This window comes from Myotis myotis, unplaced genomic scaffold, assembly GCF_014108235.1.
Source record: "Myotis myotis isolate mMyoMyo1 unplaced genomic scaffold, mMyoMyo1.p scaffold_m19_p_9, whole genome shotgun sequence".
Lineage (NCBI taxonomy): Eukaryota > Metazoa > Chordata > Mammalia > Chiroptera > Vespertilionidae > Myotis > Myotis myotis.
In genome coordinates, this window is record NW_023416401.1 from 45,694,708 (window position 1) to 45,716,189 (window position 21,482).

The window sequence follows — 21,482 nt, forward strand, 5'->3', positions numbered from 1 at the left end:
ATGTCCACAGTTATTTTTATCAAAATGATCATAAACATTCTATTTAATGAAGGACAAATGATATCCCTCTATAAAATACAGTATAGGACTTCACAAAGTATATATAAAATGATTTAAAAGAATTTACAGAAAAACAAACATACAACACATAATTTAATACATTTTGAAGATTCATATGGATAAGGATTTTGCAAGATGGGATATTTCTGTGTGGATCCCAAAAGATAAGTATAGGGGCATATACAGAGTAGGTCAAAGTAAAAAATGTGTCTGTGTGCATGAGTGTGCTAGGGTTTGTGTAAAGATGGTGCTAGGTGAGGTATTCTGTCGTCTGCAGCCAAGATGATATTGGCTTTCAACGCATTCGTTGTGAGGGTGTAGACTTATGTGTTGCTGTGATTTATACACTGCTGGCTATCACTACAATAACACGGTGTCTTAGAACTTGAAAGAATCTCTATTCTCCATTTCAGGTCTTCATAAAAATTGGGAGCTTCTTTTTCTCCACTCCACTCACTGACATATATTTTTCGATAAAGATAGGCATTGTGCCTTGAATTATGCAATAGACATGTAAATCTGAATTCCATTAATCAAATGATTTCATATGAACCCATATCATGTTCATTTCTGATTTATATTGAATAACAAGATACTACAATCATTTCATTCTCCATCTTTCCCTGCTTTTCAACCCCTCTGTCAAGGAGTTAATGATATTTGAAAACAACATAAAAACCCTTTCACAAGGTTTTCTTTGAGAGAAAACCTTTTAAAAATTAAGCCATTATCTCAACCTTCTTTTCCTGAATTTGGGGCTTTACATTTTGGATTCCTTAATTTGGGTGAATAAGGACAGCAATCAGATTCTGAGGTGAGCACAGCTGCAGGGTCAGGGTGGAGACCTTGCTTCATTTGGGGCACAATTCTGTGTCTACAAAATGGGTTAATTTAATGTTCTCTTTAAGTTTAAAATTGTAAAATAAAAACAGAGATCAGATTGAGGAAGTTAATTGTATCAACTAATAAAATAAGTTCAGAAATGAACTTATGGACTAAGTATGGAATATGGACTAAGGCAGCAGGCATAGAAAGTGAAGCAAAATAAAAACGAATTAAATGGAATTATTAGAAGGAAGTTGACATATTCCTATTATAAGTATATTTTTCCCTTCTTTAAAATGTTTACAAGATATTAAAATTTTAAACTAAGAAGAGTGTATGAAAATCTCACATAAAAAGTGGCTTTCATATTATTTAGTAATTTTAACTTATTTCTAATTTATCTAAAATTTAATTAATTTAAATAATTGCCTATGTAAGGGTTTGAGGAAAAGCTTGATGTGTAAGGTATTTTAAAGAAAAAAACCCCATAAAAAACAATTCTCCAAATTTCAATTGAAAATGGAAGCTTTTTGAAACTCGCATGAAAATATGTAGCCCTGATATTATCAATTCTTTAACAAAGTTGTGACAAATGCCATAAATAATTAAATCAAAGTGCTACAGAGTAATAAAAATCCCCAAAATAATAATCACAGCGACAATGCAATGAATTAGTAGGAATACAAAACATAGACACTTAATTTTTCCTTTTTTTTTTTTTTTTTTTTTTAGTTTGACCATCACTTTAGAAAAAGTAAGTCTAAATTTCCAACAAAGAACTGGATGACAGTATAAGAATAGTAATACTTATACCAATCATCCATGACCTACAGGTCTAATAATTGCCCCATAATTGATATTGTTGGTGATGAGTCCAGGAAGAGTTAGAAACATCTGACAAATTTGGGAAAACACATGTACAAGGGCCTGTTCACTTATAGGCCATGTGGCATTTCTCAGCTCCTACTACGCATCCCTGGGAGTTGAGATGTAGCCAAGGAAACATTCCTAGGAGCCTGCTAGGTGACCCTATTCCTGACTGTTTCTTGCCTGTGAATAAATTACAACATTTATGGGTTTTGGTTTTCTCCTGAGGGGAACATAAAAACAGGAGTTTTATTCTTCACGCTCATCTCCAGAGCTAACTAGCATTCCACCTATCTAGAAAATGTGCCCCAAATCTCATGATACTTCCATGAGAGTCTATAAACTATAATGCCGTATCTAGTTGTAATAAATTATAAAACTTGATCCACAAAGATTCACATGCTTCAACAAGAAAGGAAGGATTTGTAGTAGAACATGTGGGTTAAGCTTTCAGGTACATTTATAGAGAACGCACACACGGGCTGTGCATCTTTTCTGACCTGTTCAGCCCCCAGCCTGTCTCACTGATAGCGTATCTTCACATTGACATGCAAATGAGGTTGACTCTACAGGAATGACTCTCAAGTTACTGAAGAGACATTGGACTAAGGGGATCCTGTTACATGTTCTTTGGTGTTAAACAATTTTCACTCTCCTAAAGGAAGCACACTTGTTGGTAATAGGCTGTCTTCGTGTGGTAATGTCAATACTGATACGACTGATGTCTTGCATACTTAGTACTCAGAGAAACTAGTAAAGAAGGCCGTGTCTGGGACATGGCACCGAGGTTAGAATGTTAAGAAAGTAAATCTGAGTGTTACACTAGAGTCTAATGACTAGACAGTTCACTGGAGTCTTTGTAATCTTATCTAAATTGTTGCCCTGACTAGTTCCCATTTTCCTTCTCAACTCTCTCCATTGGAAATTGCACTCCATAAATTTCATGGGCTAGAAATTCATTTGTGTGGCATATCACCTATTATTGTAATTATTAATGCATGTCCAGTAGGCAGATTTTTATCTATTTTGAGAAGACCAAGGTTTGGGGATTGTAAAGTATAGTTAATTATTGGTATAGTAATTTGAAATTGCAAGATATGGACAGACATAATATGCTAATAGAATTGGAGAAAAATGCATACTTTTCACTTTGAGCAGTTTATAGCATAATATTTGTTATAACATGATATGTTAAAGGTCTTTAGGCTCAGCCCCATTGAATGTGTATTGCCTATTTATTGGGCTGTGTTATAATAATCAAAACTGGCCTACAATATTTTCATAAGAATATAATTGGCTTAGCTTGTTTTCACTGTATCACTAATGGTCCATTTTAGGAAGTGGCTCAAATAATCTAGAGAATAGGATACTCATGCTCTTTTACAAAGTTTTCTGAGATATTGGCCAAAGAATGAGGGGCAGACATCAATTTTCAGGATGTGTTTTAATATTTACTACAAAGATAGCACATGCAATAAATTGGATCCATAGAAACTGCTAACAGTGTGAAGTTATTTATCAGTTCACTGTTTCTATATTGGACAGAAAGTATAACTGGTTGACAATTTTATAGGTGATAAATAATTTTGAAACATAATTGCCCAATGAAGACAGAGAAAAATTGTACAAGATGTTAGGACTAGTACTCTAGTTACTACTTGGTGAAAAGGGGGAGGTTTACTTTTAATAAATACATTTCACTTTATTTCACATGCTCTATCAAACAGTATCTTCCCTAATAAATAAGTAAATATATATTTCTTATTTCATTAAGTTCAAATTGTGGCAGTGGCCAGAACCTATTGAGTTATAAATATTTGCAACCTGCATAAATAAATCAGTTCTGAGAGCCTACTATTCATTCAAGGAATAAAAAAAAAAATTGTGTTTTCTTTTGCCCCCATCAGAATAGTGAGCTATTGGGTTAAAGTTATTTTGTACTTTTATGCATTTTAAATATAATGTCACGTGTACAACAATTAATATTATCGGAAGAAAAAACTGGGGACATAAAAAATGAATCCCCTCACATAATCTGTGAAATGTGTATGTCCCCCAGGCTTTCTCTGCTCTCAGACGAACCTTTAGGACTTATGTGGGGTTCTGTCATCATCACTCTCTTCCCACCCGATATGGAAACTGTGCCCCTCTTCACTCACCTTCCCCATCTGGAGAAGTCCCAGCGGAGTCACTTTTGGAAGGGGCCAAAAGATGTCTTTGGTTCATAGCAAGTCACTCCCTCACAATGAAAAAGTCACATGTATGTTAAAGATATAATACAATTTCTGGAGGGAGAAAAAATGACTTGTGAAGTGTAGAGGCATCTTCAGTCAAAACCTATAAGCTCAAGTGAGTTGAATACATGCCTATGACCACTCTAGTTGCTCCAGTGGAATTGATTTCATGAAGTTCCAGAAGACGGGTTCAGTAACTCTTCATCTTTGGTTTTTGTAGAAGATTTATCAGCTTGTCATTTTTATTGCAATGCGCACTGCCTTATGTCAAGTATGGTAGGTTAATATAAATTCTCCTATCTGTTCATTTAGTCGTTTTGACTTAGCTACAATTGGAAGCATAGTTAGAGGAGAGAATACATCTCCAAAAATGTCCCAGGAGATATTTTATGGCCTTATTCTCATTGCGATGAGATTGGATAAAGACATGGGAAGGAAATTTCTATCTCACAGACTCTTTTTATAACATGATTTGCAGAATGAACTGGCCCAAGGTTTTGCCTGATCTCTGGTACCCTGTCAGTTATGCTCACTGGGAATGATCACAAGAAAACAGTGTTTTTGAGTAACTTCATGCAGGTATTATGTCTCCCACCCAATAGACACGAGAGCAACTCATCTAATTAGCAGATTCCACCTCCCTGGACTCGGTGTCTGTGCTCCGGGCACATTAATAAAACTGAGACATGAACCAGGACCTTTGGGGGCTTTCCCCCATTAAGTCCCTTGTGGTCTCTAAGCAACAGCTCGACTGAGTGAGTCTTGCTCCGAGTGGGACCCCACTAGGAGCTGTGCTCAAATGGTCTCAGCTGGGAGTTGCTCTGGTGCGTTCAGCTAATGGCATTTCAAAAGCAAATGCCCTGTGCTGAAGGAATTTAGAGGTGCCTAACTCTGAAAGCTGGAACTTCAGGAAAGGCTCTGTCATTGTCAGGAACCAGTCATCTGCTCTTCTGATGTGTCAGCAAAATTCACAGTGCAGAGCATTTGAGCAATTTTCTTTTTATTCCTGAAAGCTTAGGATAATTATTTTTCACAGCCACATTAACTCTTATGATTAGCATCTTGATGGGGTTTTCACATTTATCTGAGGGTTGCGGAGAGTCTAGGTGGTTGCTATAAATGTGAATTGATCAAGGAGGGACCCAGAACCATTTAATGTTGCAGTAATCCTCTGAAAGGAATGGATAGGGATGAAGAATAAACCTTATCTCTAATCAGCAAAACAGGCACCCTTTCAACAGACTAACTTTGATAGTTTAAAATATTTTGCTATTAACAAAGAAAAATCTGGTGTTCATCTTACATGGTCTGGGCTCCCTGCTATTTCTATTCCTCTTAGGGGATTTGTGAGCTGACCATCTTAAGCACGTGGCATCAGATAATCAGGCAGGTTCATCTTTATTTTCATTCAACTGAATGCCAAAATCGAGAGCAAAACTATCTATGTTGACCTGAATTAGCCAAATTTCCTCAGTCCACATGGAAATCACCAGCTCCTTTTAAACCTTCATCATTAGTGTGAAGGATGAACAAAATTATATTTACTCCATTTTCTCATAGTCCCAGCCAACCCTGACCCAGCAAAAGGAAAGGCAAGCCCAGCAAGTCCTGGTCATACAGTAAAAGGCGAATCCCTGATGGCTGCTGAGAAGAGTGTGTGAGGTTTCAAACATCTACCATCCTGTGCCTGTTGGTCTCCTGACTGCAAAATAGATCAGTTCTTTTTACAGGTATTTTAATCACTTTCTTAAACAGGTTCTCATTTAGAGTTCTTTTTCTTGAAATGAGATGGAAGCCGGCTGGTGATCATACCCAAAGGGAGAAAGACACTGTCACCAACAAGGGAATGCTAACCAGAAAGACAGCACAGTGACGTGAGGCGTAGGACAGCTAGACTGGTTCTTTTGCTTCCAAAGCATTCCTCCTTCTCACACTCTCAGACTTGTCATAGGAGCAGACTTGACTATATAAATACTTTTGCTAATAAGAAGCATTTTTTTTTACAGCACTGTCTTAAAAATAGCTATTCAACATAACAATCTTTAACTTTAATGACACCAAATGACAGTTCTCTACTATTTAAGTGAGCATGACCTGTCACCCTCAGCACACATTTGATAATACTTGTTAAATATAGATGGATGTAGCAAAATCCATATCTCTATTTATCTACACACACACACACACACACACACACACACACACACACACGCACGCAGAGCTACAAGGCCTTGCTTAATCGTGTGTTCTAAATTTCCTGTTCCCTCAATTGTCACTGGGCTTATTTATATGGCAAGTTATGATGCCATTTGTGGAGCTTATTGGATTTGTCCCTGTCAAAACCTTCCAAGCCACACAGCTTGTGGTGGGTGACCTTTATGTCTAAAGACCAGCCCTGTCATCAGACGGGAGGACTAAGCCATGAGGACACCAACCAGGTACAACCCTGTTGGGCAATGCTCATGGTGCCCGGGCTGCTGCTACTGTCAGACCCAAAGAATTGTATTTAAATGACTGTTCATATGATTTGGATTCTATCTTTGTTAAACACAGATATCCCGCCCCCGTCCCCCCCCCCCCCCCAAGAAATTCAATAAATAAAGGACTTAGCCACGGAATCAAGGAAGCGGAACTCCAGTTTTGAACCTTCCTCTGGGATGGGGGCTAGACCCAACCCATTTCAATTTCTACTGCAATTGGTCTTCCAGGAGGCAGAGGGCACAATGACCCCATAAGCAGGTCTGGGACAGACTGTCTCTCTGGTCAGCAGTGGTTCTCTGTGTGTCATTGGATGAGGCTTGAGCTGTAGCTGAATCCATAGCTGCTGGACCGGGACAAGGACTGCTGAGTCTCTTCGCTCTGCTCTGGGGCATAGCTGGGAAAGGTCTGTGCACGTGACATCTTTGAGGAACCAAACCCATGACCTGGAGAGAAAGAAAGGAGAGCTGTACTAAGAAACAGGTTAAGCAAAACACAGATATATTGATAAAACAAACAAATTAGAGCCCTCTTAGCCTCTGTATTGAGCTCCAGGTAAGCAGGTAAAAATGGAGATAACCTGGTGTTTTGTTCCTCAAAGAGCTAAAAATGTCACCTGCAGGGCTCAATATTTCCCTCCAGTGTGTCTTGCCAACAATTCCGGATGCCAAAGAGCTAGGTAAATTTTCTAAGGATCTCAAACTTCTACTATCCTTCAACTTTTGAAACAAAAGCAGACAAGCTTTTCCAAAAGCAACGCCATTTTTGATGGAGAGTCTATAAGCTGCTTGCTTTTCTTTTATAATCACTTCCAGCATATGAAAGCAAATGGCACACTTCCTTCAAAACCTTTCTGAGTAGGCAGTAGCCTATGCTGAGCAATGACCATCCACTATCAAGAAAAAGCTTTCACAGTGAGAGTGTTCGAGGCCCTGGCTTATCCTAGTGGGGTCTGTGAGTAACTGAACCCATTTCATGCTACAGTTAACCCAAAGGATCAGTCTGTATGGCTACGGAAATAGCTGCCCCAAAATGAAACCTTACAGAAGATATATTTCCAGAAAATTCTACTGATGCCTTTTGTAGTTCAGATAACCCCTGCGATGAGGAATGGGGCTAACACAAAAAACAGAAGTGATTACTGAAAAACTTGTCAGAATGTTCAACACGTAGGGAGAATGTGCCTGCTCCAAGGCCTCACTAAACGTTCTCCCCATCCTTCGTGTTAACCAGTGATTAACAATTCTTCCTGGTTGAGAATGATAATTAACTAATGGATGCGCTTAGTGGGAGAGCAGACAGGCAGACCCAGCGTGCTCTGCCCTTCACAGTGTGCATTCCATCCAAAGGAGGAGAGTGCTTGAACTTGATTTGCATTGTTTCTGGTCTCGTGGTGAGGCCTCTAGGGAACACAATCTGTTAACAGAAACATGGAACATCTGGCCAGGTTCTCAGGTGGTGCTGTCCTTTGCAAGGTCATGCACTTAAAGCCATTTCATGGTCAGGTGTGTTTTCCTTGAAGAGTCTGGAGCTTGGGATCCAGGGAGGAAATGCAAATGAATTGGGTAATCAAAAGGTAATTAAACTGGTTGGACCTCTTAATGTGAAAATATTGTGAGAGCAAAATCTTGCTTTCTACATAAAAATCATTTTAGATTCACCATTGGCCTGATTCTCTTGTGAAGACTCCACAAGCAGGTCGGGGAAAAGAGAGGCGTGAACCCTCTTCCCACTTTACCTTAGCATTGATGTGTTAGATGATAATTTATAGCTCCTTTAAGTGGAGATATTGGCATTTATAAGCATAAATCAGGAGGAAATTCTATTAAGACTATTCTCCTGGTCTTTGTTTTATCCTGATATATTTTTATTTTTGTTTTTTAAAGGAGAGCTATCTGAAAGAGAGCAATGCTGGAGCTTACCTTTAAAGCGTGTTATCTGTGGGCTACCAGCTAAGGCTTAAGTTGCAAATTCAGAAGCCTCTGCCTGTGCACACGTAGCTTTTTATCCTAGAATCTTGGGTGCAAAAGGTCAATCATGTAGCTGATATTTGCCAAACATCTGTTAAAACAATTCAAAATGCCACAGTGGAGACAAAGTAATGGGAAGTATGTTACCTGACTTTACAGGGTTCATGAGCTGCTTTGGGAATGGTCATCAGGCAAGGAGAGTCAAAACCAACAAGGAATGTGAGCTGAAGGGAACACACAGCCTGTGCTCTGCAGGACCAGAGCAGGCCACCAGCGGAGCTTCTGAGCACTGTCTATAGAACCACACAGGCCAGGCCAAGTCACCGTGCCCTTCACTCCACAGGGTGTGCAAACACCATCACCGCCATGGACCAAAACACACACGGAACCGAGTCCTGCCAGCCCCATGACTCCTTTTAGTACCTCATTTGCCTACATGGAGAGAATATCTTTATCAAGGTGTTTTGAGGATTAAATAAAACACGTAGGAAGTTAGCTGCAACTGTAGGTTCCCCATAGATGTCAGTGTTTCTCCCTTCTTTCTACAAGGAATGGAACTGTATTCTTGTCATATTTTTTTTTCAAACTCTGTGCTACCCACCATCTCGGTGTGCTGTCCCTCATTACGACAGGTTTTGAACATCATTCTCCTTCAAGGTCACCACTGCTTTCTTCATTTCCTCTTTGAACAGTTTCTAGTCTAACTGGAAATTAAATGATAATTTTCCTTACCTCACCCATTTCTTCACAGACTATTCACAAATGATGCCACTTAATACTTATCACAAAAATAACACATCTCGGTCAGAACTGTACTGCTATGAAGGCCGAACATATGAGATTTGATTTGGGCAACAGCAAGTATGAGAACAAAGGAGAGAAATAATTAAGCATTTTCTCAACATTCATTTCAGTTATGCCCTTAGCCTCTGTTGATGAAAACAAAACAACAAAAGGAAATGAACTTTGTGGCTTAAATAATAAACTTGCTGGAACAGACCTGTTTTCTCCACTAACGGGAAACTCTATTTAAATGATTCCTGAACTTTCCCTTTAGCTCACACTGGAGGGCGGGTAAGGTGAATGAATATGCACCCTAAGGACCTGGGGGATGCTATAATTAAAAAGCTGTGAACAGCTATTAGTGTATCTTAAAAGTCCTTGTGAATTTTGGTTCCTACTTCATGGCCTATTCATATACATTTTTTTTAATTAAATCTTTATTGTTCAGATTATTACATTTGTTCCTCTTTTTTCCCCCCCATAACTCCCCTCCTCCCAGTTCCCGCCCCACCCTCCGCCCTCACTCCCCACGCACTGTCCTCATCCATAGGTGCACAATTTTTGTCCAGTCTCTTCCCACATCTCCCACACCCCTTTCCTGCCCAAGAATAGTCAGTCCATTCCCTTTCTATGTCCCTGATTCTATTATAATCACCAGTTCATTCTGTTCATCAGATTATTTATTCATATTTGTTTTAACAGAAAATAATACTTTGTACCCATCTATTCAGGTGACACTGGCTCTCTGGGAAAACAAACACATCTCATTTACCTGGCGGTTTGAAGTATACTCTGAAATGTCATTTCCTACCATCCTCCACCCTCTTCTCCCCTGGTGTATATACAAGACTGAGAAATATAGTTCTGTTCCATAAAGAAGTAAATATATTGGATATAGAGATGTTTCAAACATTTGCATTATTCTAATAAAAATGTGACCACTCCCAATTCCAGAAACTTAAGCATCCACATATAAGAAAGGTGAAAACACCCTACCATAAAGGTAAGTCTTCAAAGGTTCAAACCAGTTATAAACCAGAAGGAGGACAAAAGCAGTAGAAAATAAATCAGAATGCAAGACCAGAGACCCATATCACACCTCAAAGAACAGCACCTTCCGAATACCCTCTCTTTCCGGGGGTGGGGTGGGATTAAGTGTGTAGCTGCCTGCATGGAGTCCCTACTGCTCACCCCTCTGGTTTTCTACACTTACACTGACTGCGCTCTTTGCATAAAATAGCATGCAAAGGAGTTTGTTTCTGTAGGAAATCAGGAAGATCCCAACGCCCAAAACTTGTGGTTATTAATTGGTGAGAAACAATGGTCTTAGTAAGGATCTGGGGCAGAGGAAAGGGTGCTGTCTTAAAAAAAAAAAGCCGAAAAAAACACCAAATAAAATAGTTGCTTCATGAGGAAGGGTGCAGCCCGCAGTGAAGGTTCAACAACGATGAGGTGCAAGTAGAGGAGATGCCGTCTTACTCTTTGTCTTCCTTGACAAGGGCTTTCTAGCCACTGGGGAAAAGGAAATGGCTGAGGGCGATCAGACCTGATGCTGAAGGACAAGTGGACGAACACCTGGGGTGTAAACAGAAGCCCCAGGACTCTGACTGCAGTGATTCGGGGGTAAGAGGTTTCTATGAGGTAGAAGTGTCCTGGGAATGTCTAATGTCTTAGCAATAACCTCCCACCTGTTAGTTGTGCTGAGAAATGCCAAGGTTCCCTTGTCAACATCTCCTCTGTAAGCTGTGTTTGATTTTACTCAGCTCATTGTAATTACAGCTCAAGCCAGACTGTGTGGGGTTGATCTCTGTGCTCTCCTAGGGTGAAGCTTCTGAAATTCCTGTGGAGATTCCTGGACCTAATAGTTCCATGCCCCTTGAATGGATTTGTTTCAGGTATCAAGGCTCAGATTCAGCACATCTGAACCAACAGGGAATATAAAGGCCATGGGTTTCAACTCATAAAGGAGTGATTTGGAAAAGTCATGATGTATGTTCCTTAAGCACCTGTTCATGCCAACCTTATGCTAAGTCCCTTAAGACATCACTGTTAAAATCCTCATATCAGTTCTGTAAGGTGAGGTTGCATACCCTCATTGCACTTGTGCAAAAACAAAACTGAAGCCTACAGGTGTTTAATGAGTAGCCAAGCTCCTAAGTGGTAGAGCAGGTCAGATCTAGGTCTGCTGGAAATGAACTCAAAAAGCATTGCCCTGCATACTGCCACATGTCCCCTTAGAACACTTTAAACCGGTCTTACTAGGAATCATAAAGTACATGTGTATTTATATAGACATAGCTTCTGAGAAGAAATAGCAGTTCTCACAACCCAGTTCCTGAAGGCTAGATTCAAGTGCCTGTAAGATGGTGACCATATTGTCAAAGAACAAAAAGCCATTCAAGCAGGTAAAACATTCTCTTGGTTTGCTCAAGTGCCATAACCAAGCACCACAGGCTGGGGGGCTTTGGCAACAGACAATGATTTTCTCAGAGTTCCAGTAGCGGCGAGTCTGAGGTGAAGGCCAGTGAGTTCGTTTCTGGTGAGAGCTCTTGTGGCTTGTAAATTGCTGCCTTTTCCCTTCATTGTTAACAGCGGCCTTCTCCCAAACATCACGTGGGCCCTTCTCTTCTTTGTGTGCTTGCCTGGGGTCTCTAGCTCTTCTTGTAAGGACGTTAATCCTACGGGATCCAGGTCCCACCCAACATGACCTCATTTAACCTTGATGACCCCCTTAAAGGCCCTGTCTCCTAAGATAGTCACCTTGGGATGGGGGCATAGGGCTCCAACATACGCATTTGGGAGGGGGCGGGGCACAATTCAGTTCATGGCAAGCTAAAAAAAAAAAATTGAATAGGAGATGTTAAGATAGTGTATGTGACACTTTTTCTCTTGATAGTGACTATTTTTTTTCACCTTTTTTCTGAGGGGTACTTGTTAGTGAAATTATGGAATTTGGTTTAGGATTACACAAGATGATTAAATGACATAATTTTTTAATCCTTCAAATTGTCAAAAGAGAATTTAAGAATTTAATGATTGTTTTATACCACTAAGTTTCTGATATACACTGTCAATTTTCATTGAACCCATTCACATTCCCACCCACAGGGTTTTAAAGTAATTTCTTTCCTAATGTTAGATAGATCTGGATATTATCAGATTAAAATCTTCTTTCCAAGTAGAAGGATGAAAAATTGCATCTAGTTTAGTTCATTTTCTTTTGCTACATAAAAGTACTTAATTTTTTTTGTAGTCAAGTCTTTGTGTTTTCTGGGTTTTGTGTTTTGATAATGTCTTGCCTCATCACAAGATTATTAAAATACTTTCTTATCTAAGTGAAATAAGCCAGTCAGAGAAAGACAAGTATCACATGATCTCAACTCATATGTGGAATCTAATGAACAAAATAAACTGATGAACAAATAGATCCAGAGACACAGAAGCATGGATTACTATTGAATTTCAGAGGGAAGGCAGACCTTTGGAGGGTGGGTGGGTGGGAAGAGATCAATCAAAGAACTTGTATGCATATATGCATAGCCCATTGACACAGATAGTGGGAATGGGGGCGAGCTAGAAGAAGTCAAATGAGGGTGGGGGGAAAGCAGACATATATAATACTTTCAACAATAAAGATGTAAAAAATAAAATAAAATACTTATAAGTTCTTTTTATATTTTCATAAATATCCTAGGTTATCTTTAGCTCTTCAAGTCACTGGGACTCTATCCTGGTTGATGCAAAATGGTTAGCGCCCTATGCTGGGTAAAGGCTAATAGTATTAGCTCTGAAGGAAGGTTGCTAGGGTTTGAGTTCCAGCTCCACCATTTACAGCTGGTTGACACCTGGAAAGTTATGCAATTGCTCTGTCCCTCAGGTTCTTGTGCATAAGGACAATCATAGTAGTTTCTACTAATAGAATCATGTATTAAATAAGTTTAGTCATAGCAGCATAGTGTAATAATACATTACATTAGTGTTGTAATGTAATGTTACACATTACATTACATTACATATACTAACACTAAGAGCAAGGGTACTATATTGTAACACACACACACTCTTTATTAGCTCACTTAATCTTCACAAGTGCTACTGAGGTAGAGACAAAAGTTTTGCAGTAGTGCTTGGGACTGATTTTTGTCACCTGGTTATGAGCTGCATGATGAATTGTCTTGGTGTATTATTTTCAAAGTCTTTATTGTTAGGTCGAAGAGAGCCCAGAATCGGACACATGCAGATGCATGATGAGATAATGGACTCCCCCTGGCATTTCTAACAGATCAGCGTGCCAGACACAGACACTGGCTTCTTCCTGAATACCCCTGCTGACCCCCTGCAGCGGAAACTTCCTCAGCTCATGTCCCTGCCCCTCACCCAACCGCAGTATAAAAAAAACTCCCCCCTCCCTGTTGGCGCGCGGATCCACGTGCCCTGTCTTTGGGGTCCCTGGGTCGCCCGGGGACGCAGAATAAAACCTCTCCTTCCTTTTTCTTTCTGATCGACTCTCTTTATTTCCTACACCACCTCCTGAGCCACCTAACCTAACACGAGTTTTTTTTTCAATCAAGGAACTAAGATGTCTCATTTCTTGGAAATATTATAATTTTTTGTTAATTATTTCCATGTCACTCCTCTCTCTCTCTCTCTCTCTCTCTCTCTCTCTCTCTCTCTCTCTCTCTCTTCTCCTCTCCTCTCCTCGGGGGAAGCTTCAGTTCCTTATGTACAAGCACAGGCTCAGGCTCCTCTCTCTCCCCCCACCCCCCATCTCTCTTCTCTTTTTCTAGAGCATTTATTATATATTGGGGTGGGGAACCTTCTTTCTGCCAAGGGCCATTTGGATATTTAAAACATCATTCGAGGGCCAAACAAAATTATCAACTTAAAAATTAGCCTGCTATATTTGGTCAAATATTTAATTAACTTACCCCTAATGCCTTGGCAGGGCCAGACCAAATGATTTTGTGAGCCTTATATGGGCTGGGCGTTCCACACCCCTGATTTATATGTTCTAGTGCTGCACCATTCTTACAATTTCCCACCTCTTCTATTTTCACTCTCTTTTTGCTGCTTTACTTTGTGGGGAGATTTGAGATTTGTTTAACCTTATCTCCCACGCCTACTAAATTATAAAAAATTTCTGTGACTCTAATTTTAGTTTGCAAAAGCGTTTCCTCTGTCTTTTCCATGCCCTCCCCTGCTCTCCTTTTCTTAATATATAGTCACACATTTATTGTTATTAATACTGGCACTTTCACTCCCCAAACTATGAACCTTTTTCCTTACTTTATAAGTGGACATCTAAATGTTCTTTATTCATATTTTCAAAAATTAGTAAGTCTTGAATGGACAAATGCATATTATTAATTTGTATGTAGTACACAGACTACAGTTGTAAAGATACTGGTAGGTTAGCAATAACATTCTAACACTGAAAAATATCTGATGTTGTTTAAAATACTTTAATTTGCTTTAAAGATGGTTCGATTTGATTCACACAGAATTACACTTTTTAATACGTATTTCATAAATTCTTTAGAATAAAAATAGTCTTATATTTATTATTCTGGTTGATGTAGCATTCATTTATTCCTGTTGCTTGCATTTAATTTATCTTGTATTCTAATTAACTACTGGGATATTAATTTTCTACAACTGTGATCTCTTTGTAAAACTTGGCGGAACTCTTCACTGTTAGCAGAATTCATTTGAATAATTGTGGCATTCATAAGCAATCTGTATCAGCTAATAAAATGAAATAATCTAAGCTGAAACATAATATGAGGAGTAGAGAATACATGAAATAAAAGTTCATTAATGCTGATCAACCATTATATACTATGGGAAAATAGTATATGATGAAAAATTCAGATACTTAGTTTGTGAACTATAAATAGTACATTGCTATTTTCAAGGGTTCAGTTATAAAATTTTGAAAACAATGTTAATATAATTAAAAAATCATATATTGATATATCTTTGTTTCCATTTTTGAACACATTACTTGTAGTTTTAGCAATCAAGGAACTATTTTAAGATTATGAAGTAGAGTACTCCCATTTCAGATAGATATCGCCAGAACTATAATTGAGCAGTGATTAAAAAAATTTACTGAAAAGTCACATTAATCTCCCACAAATCAATAAGAATACATATAAGCTGACTGTCCTTAAGACATTGAGAAAATGGGAAGTTTTATTTGCCATAGTTATTTTCTAAAATATTTAAAATAATGTAATGATATTTCCCTACATAATACAGTATTTCCCCCTCAATGTATACACACTTTGAATAATTGTTAGTTCCAATGGGTTAAATCTGAAAGAAAGAAACAGCAATTGAGCTACCAGCTATAAAGGCCTGTTACAGTGTGTACATACTTTTTGGGATACCTTACATATACTTAGAGATTTGAATTATAACAGAAATATTATAGCAAAAATTACTCAATGTTACATAAGTTTACACAGAAGGAACTTTGCAAAAAAAACCAAAACAAACGTAGACTAAATATGAGGGACATTAATAAAATTGTTTAAAATTTACTATCTGGTTTTCATATAATGCAACACAATGTTATTCTGCAGTAGACACAAGGTTAAGCCTGCATTTAGTTTGAGGATTTCTGAAATAAGTTGGAGGATATGTGTCAAAAATTTGCTTAGTCCTTGATAAAGATCTGGATTTTCATCTCATTCTCAGTAGAATTTTGCCTAGAGTTTTTTGCCTACAGGTTAGGTTGATTTTTCAGAGACCTGGAAAACATTCTGTTAATCCCAGACAGAAGTTCATTCTCATTGAGAAAAATCTACAGGTATTTCTTGGTATAAACAAATTTAACATTCTAAGTTCTGAATTATATAATCAAGAAGCAATGCAGTAATTTCAGAACCTGGAAATTTGAAACCTCTTCCTGGAGAGTAGATATTGCAATATGTCTCTATTAGTATTGAAAACATTCCGATAAACAAAGAATAAGAGATCTGAGGTTCAGGAAAATGGAGTCAAAGCATATAGGACAAAGGAGGGATTCTCTTAACATTTACATTTTATGAGAAACTGCTGCAAAATCCCAAATTCCTTTTCTAGGCAGATTGAGAAATCCTTATTAGGCAATGTATTATGATTACTAGTATACCCAGTAGGCAGCAATAAAAGTCATAATCTTAACCCCTTGTTAGCTTTTTTTTCCCCTCAAATTTTATTTCTTGATTTTAGAGAGGGAGACAGACAGACAGATAGATAGATAGATAGAGATTTGTTGTTCCACTTATTTATACATTCATTGGCTGCTTTTTGTATGTGCCCTGACCTGAGATCAAACCTACAACCTTTGCATATCAGGACAATACAATAATCAACTGAACTACCTGGCTAGGGCCAACCCCTTGTTAGTATTTATTTTTTAATCAATTATTTTTATTTTACTCTCACTGTATGGGAGATTGAACTGGGTTTTTATCAGTTATTTTTCATATTTAAAAATGAAATGGGAAAATGACAATCCTTTTTAAAATGAAAATTTAAATAAGGCTACATGTGATTGTCTAAGGTATGCTATAGGTAAGGCTAAAAAATGTCTGTTTAGAATACAAATTGCAATTTTTGCAAAGTAGCAGAGAGCCTGCTTATGATGATACTCCTCGTTAAAATTTATAGAGCACTACAGTGTACCAGGAAGTGTCAGACGTTTCACTTACGTTATAAGAAGTTAGACAGACATGAGCAGAGGAAGGGCGATGAGTCAGGTATGGGTCAGGTAGAGGTCACCAGGGCAGAAAGTCCTGGGGCCTTGCAATGGGAAAAACTGGGAAAATAAGGACCTCACCCCAGGATAACCTTTCTTCCCCTAGCGTACAGATGGTAACGATGGTCACAGAGTTTAGATCTCCTGACCTTTCCCTCCCTAAAGGTAACATCTAAGCCTCAATTGTATTTCAGTTCCAGGCCCAGAAGAGCAGAAAAAGCAAAGTGACTCCATGGCTGCTTCAGGACCAGCTGAATAGACTAATGACCCCCTGCCCTGGCCCTAAGCAACCAGTGAAGACCAGGATCCTGAAAGAGCACACCCGGAAAGCTGATAAATATTCTATTGAGACCCTCCCCGGAGACCTCCCCTAAGATTCCCACCTGAGAGAGATAAATACCCCAACACAGCCAGAAGCAGTATTTCAAAACTGAGCTCATCTTCCTTCCCCACCCAATTTCCTGAATGGCACCCATCAGCCTAACAGCCCAGGTCAAAGTGCTGGTTCCATATGGTCTCCTGGCTTTTCCATCATCAACCCTCCAGCTGTCAGTCATCGAGTCCTGTAGATCTACCTCTTTAAAACCTTTTGAATCCTTCTATTTTCTTCATGGTCACTACCTCTACCTTGAATTTCTCATCATGTTTATGACTCTAGCCACCAAACAAGTTTTCCTAACAACAGTGTCCACTTTCCTGTAATATGTTCTTTGCCAAAGTGATTATGAGCTGCTGGTGACCTCTCCCCGTTGTACCTTTCCAGGATATAGGTAAACTCCCTAGCTTAGGAGTTCAAGCTCTCAATAGCGAGTTTGGAATTCTTTAGTTACCCCCATGTATAAAATCCATCACTTGTACTCCTCTCCCTTAAAAAAAATCTATGTAAGAACATTGCTTACAAATATGGTTTCAAGATGAATGCTCCAGAGCTCCCTTCTAACCAGACTGCTACCTGTAAACTCTTTCCTATCTATAGATGTAGAGTGTATTGGAGTTTCCTCTAAGGACGCTGTTATTTAAACTGTTCTCACTTCTCCATTCTCTTTTCCAGTTTCTACCTCACATCCTCTGTTCTAAGACTCCCATTCTCCACCACGTGCAGGTAACAGAGAAGGCGGATTCTCTGAACCACGGCACAGGCCTCTTCCTCTGTGTGGAATGCCCACACAAATGTTCATTTGCATTTCAACTCTTATCAGGCTGATTCCTATTTTTTTTTAAATTTCATCTAGGAAGCCTTACCCAAACCTCCACTATCCCACCCAGCCTGAGTCAGGAGCTACTGTCTTTTCTCTTATCTTTTTACCTTGCATCTTGTCTGGGACCTTATACTGAACTAGAGGAGAGGAAGTTTGTTTACTTTTGCATCTTTGGAGCCTTATAAAATGCCAGATTCTCAGCAGGCACTGAGTAAATATTAATGAATAAAATGATGAAAATGCATGCAGCAGCTCACTCCTCTGCACAGTTAGAGCAAAATATAGAGAAAAATGCATCTCTCTTGCGATTACCTTGCATGTCTTTGAAAGCCAATAATTACCTGTTGAATCAAAGTAATTTAATTATGTGGCCTGGTCTTGGTGAATGAGAAAATGACAATCCTTTTTAAAACGAAAATTTAAATAAGACAAGGCTCCATGTGATTGTCTAATGTACGCTAGAGGTAAAAATATGAGACTAAGGAGATGTGTTTTTTCTAAGCATCATTACAACACACTGACCCCAATGAATGTATCAATTTAAAAATCTAAACAGATGTGGGCGTGGTGAGAAAACGAGGAAGAGAGACCTCAGTGGTGAAAAGTTTGTTGTAGACAATCCTCCATGAGACTCTTGCATTTCTGCATGTTTTGTGAGCAGTGGCACTGGTGCCCTTTTTTCTGGGTTATCTTTTCAAGGACATTTGTAGAACAAACAGCATTGGAAGATAGAGATGGTATCTTCCCTGGAGCATAAGGGAAGATTTGTTTGTGTCCAAAACAATAAAGACAATGGCTCCCTCTGGGACAAATGCCCACTATAAAATATTGGGGTTCCCTAAACTTGTGTTTCCTCTCCCGTAACAAAACCTACTTCGTGTGCATCTTTATGTTGGTTTCCTGACTCTTTTTGCATCTCTATTGGGGCAGAAATGTTGGTACTCTGGATAATGTTATTGCTGTGAATCTCTGACCCAGAAATCTCATGTCTCTTTGGCCAGAATCCACTAAACTGTGTATGGCAAGCTAATTTGCTAGCTTGTACATAGGGTGAAATCTTAAATCCTTAACAGTTACTAATGATATTTAATTATTCCCATGCTAAGGGTAGTGCCTTCCAATTTTTGTTGGATTTTTACATTTACTCATTATTTTGTAAGAGTCAGTGAAATCCTTCCTTGTCTGAAATATATATCACATCTTAATGGAATAATTTACATGGTAACTGACCAACAGGACAGTTTCATGAAGCCAGCTGGTATACAAAAAGAAAGAATGAATGTAGACAATGTTTTCACTAGAGAATAGAAAAATAGGTAACTGGCCCTCTTACTACTCAGACATGAGACTGAAATAATTATTAATCAAAAACCAAAATTAATTTCCAGTAATGACAGTCCATCATTTCTGAGAAGAAATGATTTATTATAAGGCAGATTTTGTTGCTGTTATTGTTTTCATGGGGAAAGTCTTTTCTTCAGATGATTTTTAAAAAGAGTAGCATGCTATCCACAGAAAGATGAAATGAGAGGGAAAAATCAGAGCTCATTTGATTTTCACAGGGAAGAAAGAAACATTTATTTTAGGCCAAACACAAAGCAGGGAAAATGAATGATTCCTGTGGTTTTAGAATGAAGCTTTTATCCTGTCAGAGGCTTTGTTAAAAACAGTGAAGCATGTTTTAATTCTGAATATGGAAAATTGTTCTCAAAGCTTTGCTGCCCCTTAAAATTACTCTAAGAGACGATTGCTTCACTACAATGGGGTACTTTAAAGACAGAAAATAGAGATTACAGGCTAAATCGCTTGCATGCTGCGCTGGTTAACGTTCAGGAGTTGATTCAGTGGCGAATGTATCTCTTATCAGAGTTCTTTCGTTAAGATCATTTCTTTTGGTCCCCCTGGCAGACAGTTGAACTGAATTGAGAAGTTGTAGTCATCGTGTGTTTTAGAATATCCTGTTACTGGCTGTTAGACCGTGTGATGGAAAGCAGAGAAACTGGCCCACGCAGGAAGTGTGGTGCAGAGGTTTTGAAAAGCAAGTGGAGAACAAGGCATTCTCGGTTTTATTGATAACTTTCAATTACTGACCTGTCTCATGATTCCAGACCATTTTAACTATGGGCAATTTTCACAGGATGATTGACACTGGATTCTACTGACAAAAATGCGGCAATGCAATAAATGAACGGCCAAGGGTTATGTTACTTTAATATTTAGAAGTTATTTAGCTTTTTAATTTAATAATAATAAGTTCTGGTGTGTTTACATATTGTAACTGTACATATTTAAATTTACAAGTTTGTACCACTTTAAGTCTTTGAGTGGAAAGAGATATACAAAAGTAAATTTAAGGTTAAATGTCCCTCCTTCTCTTCATTCTTTATGCTAATCTATGCACCTTATGGAGCGAATCCATGCACAAAGGCAGCTTGATTCTTGTTTGGCTTGCACTGAAGTGTGTATTATTGGAAAAAATTCATCAATGATGTGCATAATTATGCATGGTATTCTGCCTTTTACTTTCTACTGACAATCACTATTTTAGAAAGTTTCATTAAGTCTGCCCATATGTATATATTAAAAATTTTGTATGTATTTTTCTTTGTAGCAGAAACTACAAAGCACAATAATTTTTGTTCATTCGGGTCCTGGAGATTTGGGATGCTAGTGTGGGAACGGTGGTTAAGATCATTGCCCGAAATCCCATTCAGCCTCTGGGAATAGATGTGCTGAAATGGATCTGGGATAAACTGCAGTGGGTTCCTGGGGAAGACACAGTCCACATATTCTCACAGCTGCTGCTAGTTTGATGAGCAGCCGAATTTCAGATGCTTTGAAAATCTGCATCAATGAAATATTTTTGTCTAGTCTGTTTTTTTCCATTTCCTTCACACTTTACCCATTGAGAAGAATACATGCTAAAATCAATGGCTATTATCCTAAGACTAAGATAATGACATGGATTAACTGAGTGACACATTAAAATCAAGAAACACATGGAACTCAACAAAAGTAGCTAAGATCCAAGAGTTTACTCCTAGTGAAATGATACCACCTGCCTAATGCCCATGTACCTATTAGAATATTCCTTGCTTACAGAGTAACAGACAGACATTCTCTGATACAAACATTAACAATCTATAATAATAAAAGCATAATATGCATATTAGACCAGACATCCTTCTGGATGTCCTTCTGGACAATCTTCCAGATGAAGCTGGGGCTGGGAGGGAAGCCCGGGTCCCAGTTGCCAGAGTGAAGTTGGTGCTGGCAGCCCAAGAAAGACCTACTCTTGCACGAATTTCGTGCATTGGGC

The 21,482-nt window shown here is 38.5% G+C and overlaps 1 protein-coding gene across 1 annotated transcript in view; it reads right to left on the reverse strand.

The window, feature by feature from the left end:
• Nucleotides 1-6,591: 6,591 nt before the first annotated feature.
• Nucleotides 6,592-21,482, reverse strand: part of DOK6 (docking protein 6) — a 242,023-nt gene continuing 227,132 nt past the window's right edge. Inside the window, exon 8 of the mRNA XM_036323166.1 lies at nt 6,592-6,910. Within this exon, the coding sequence (XP_036179059.1) occupies nt 6,771-6,910 (140 nt within the window). The 3' untranslated portion in view covers nt 6,592-6,770. The remainder of the gene's footprint in view (nt 6,911-21,482) is intronic.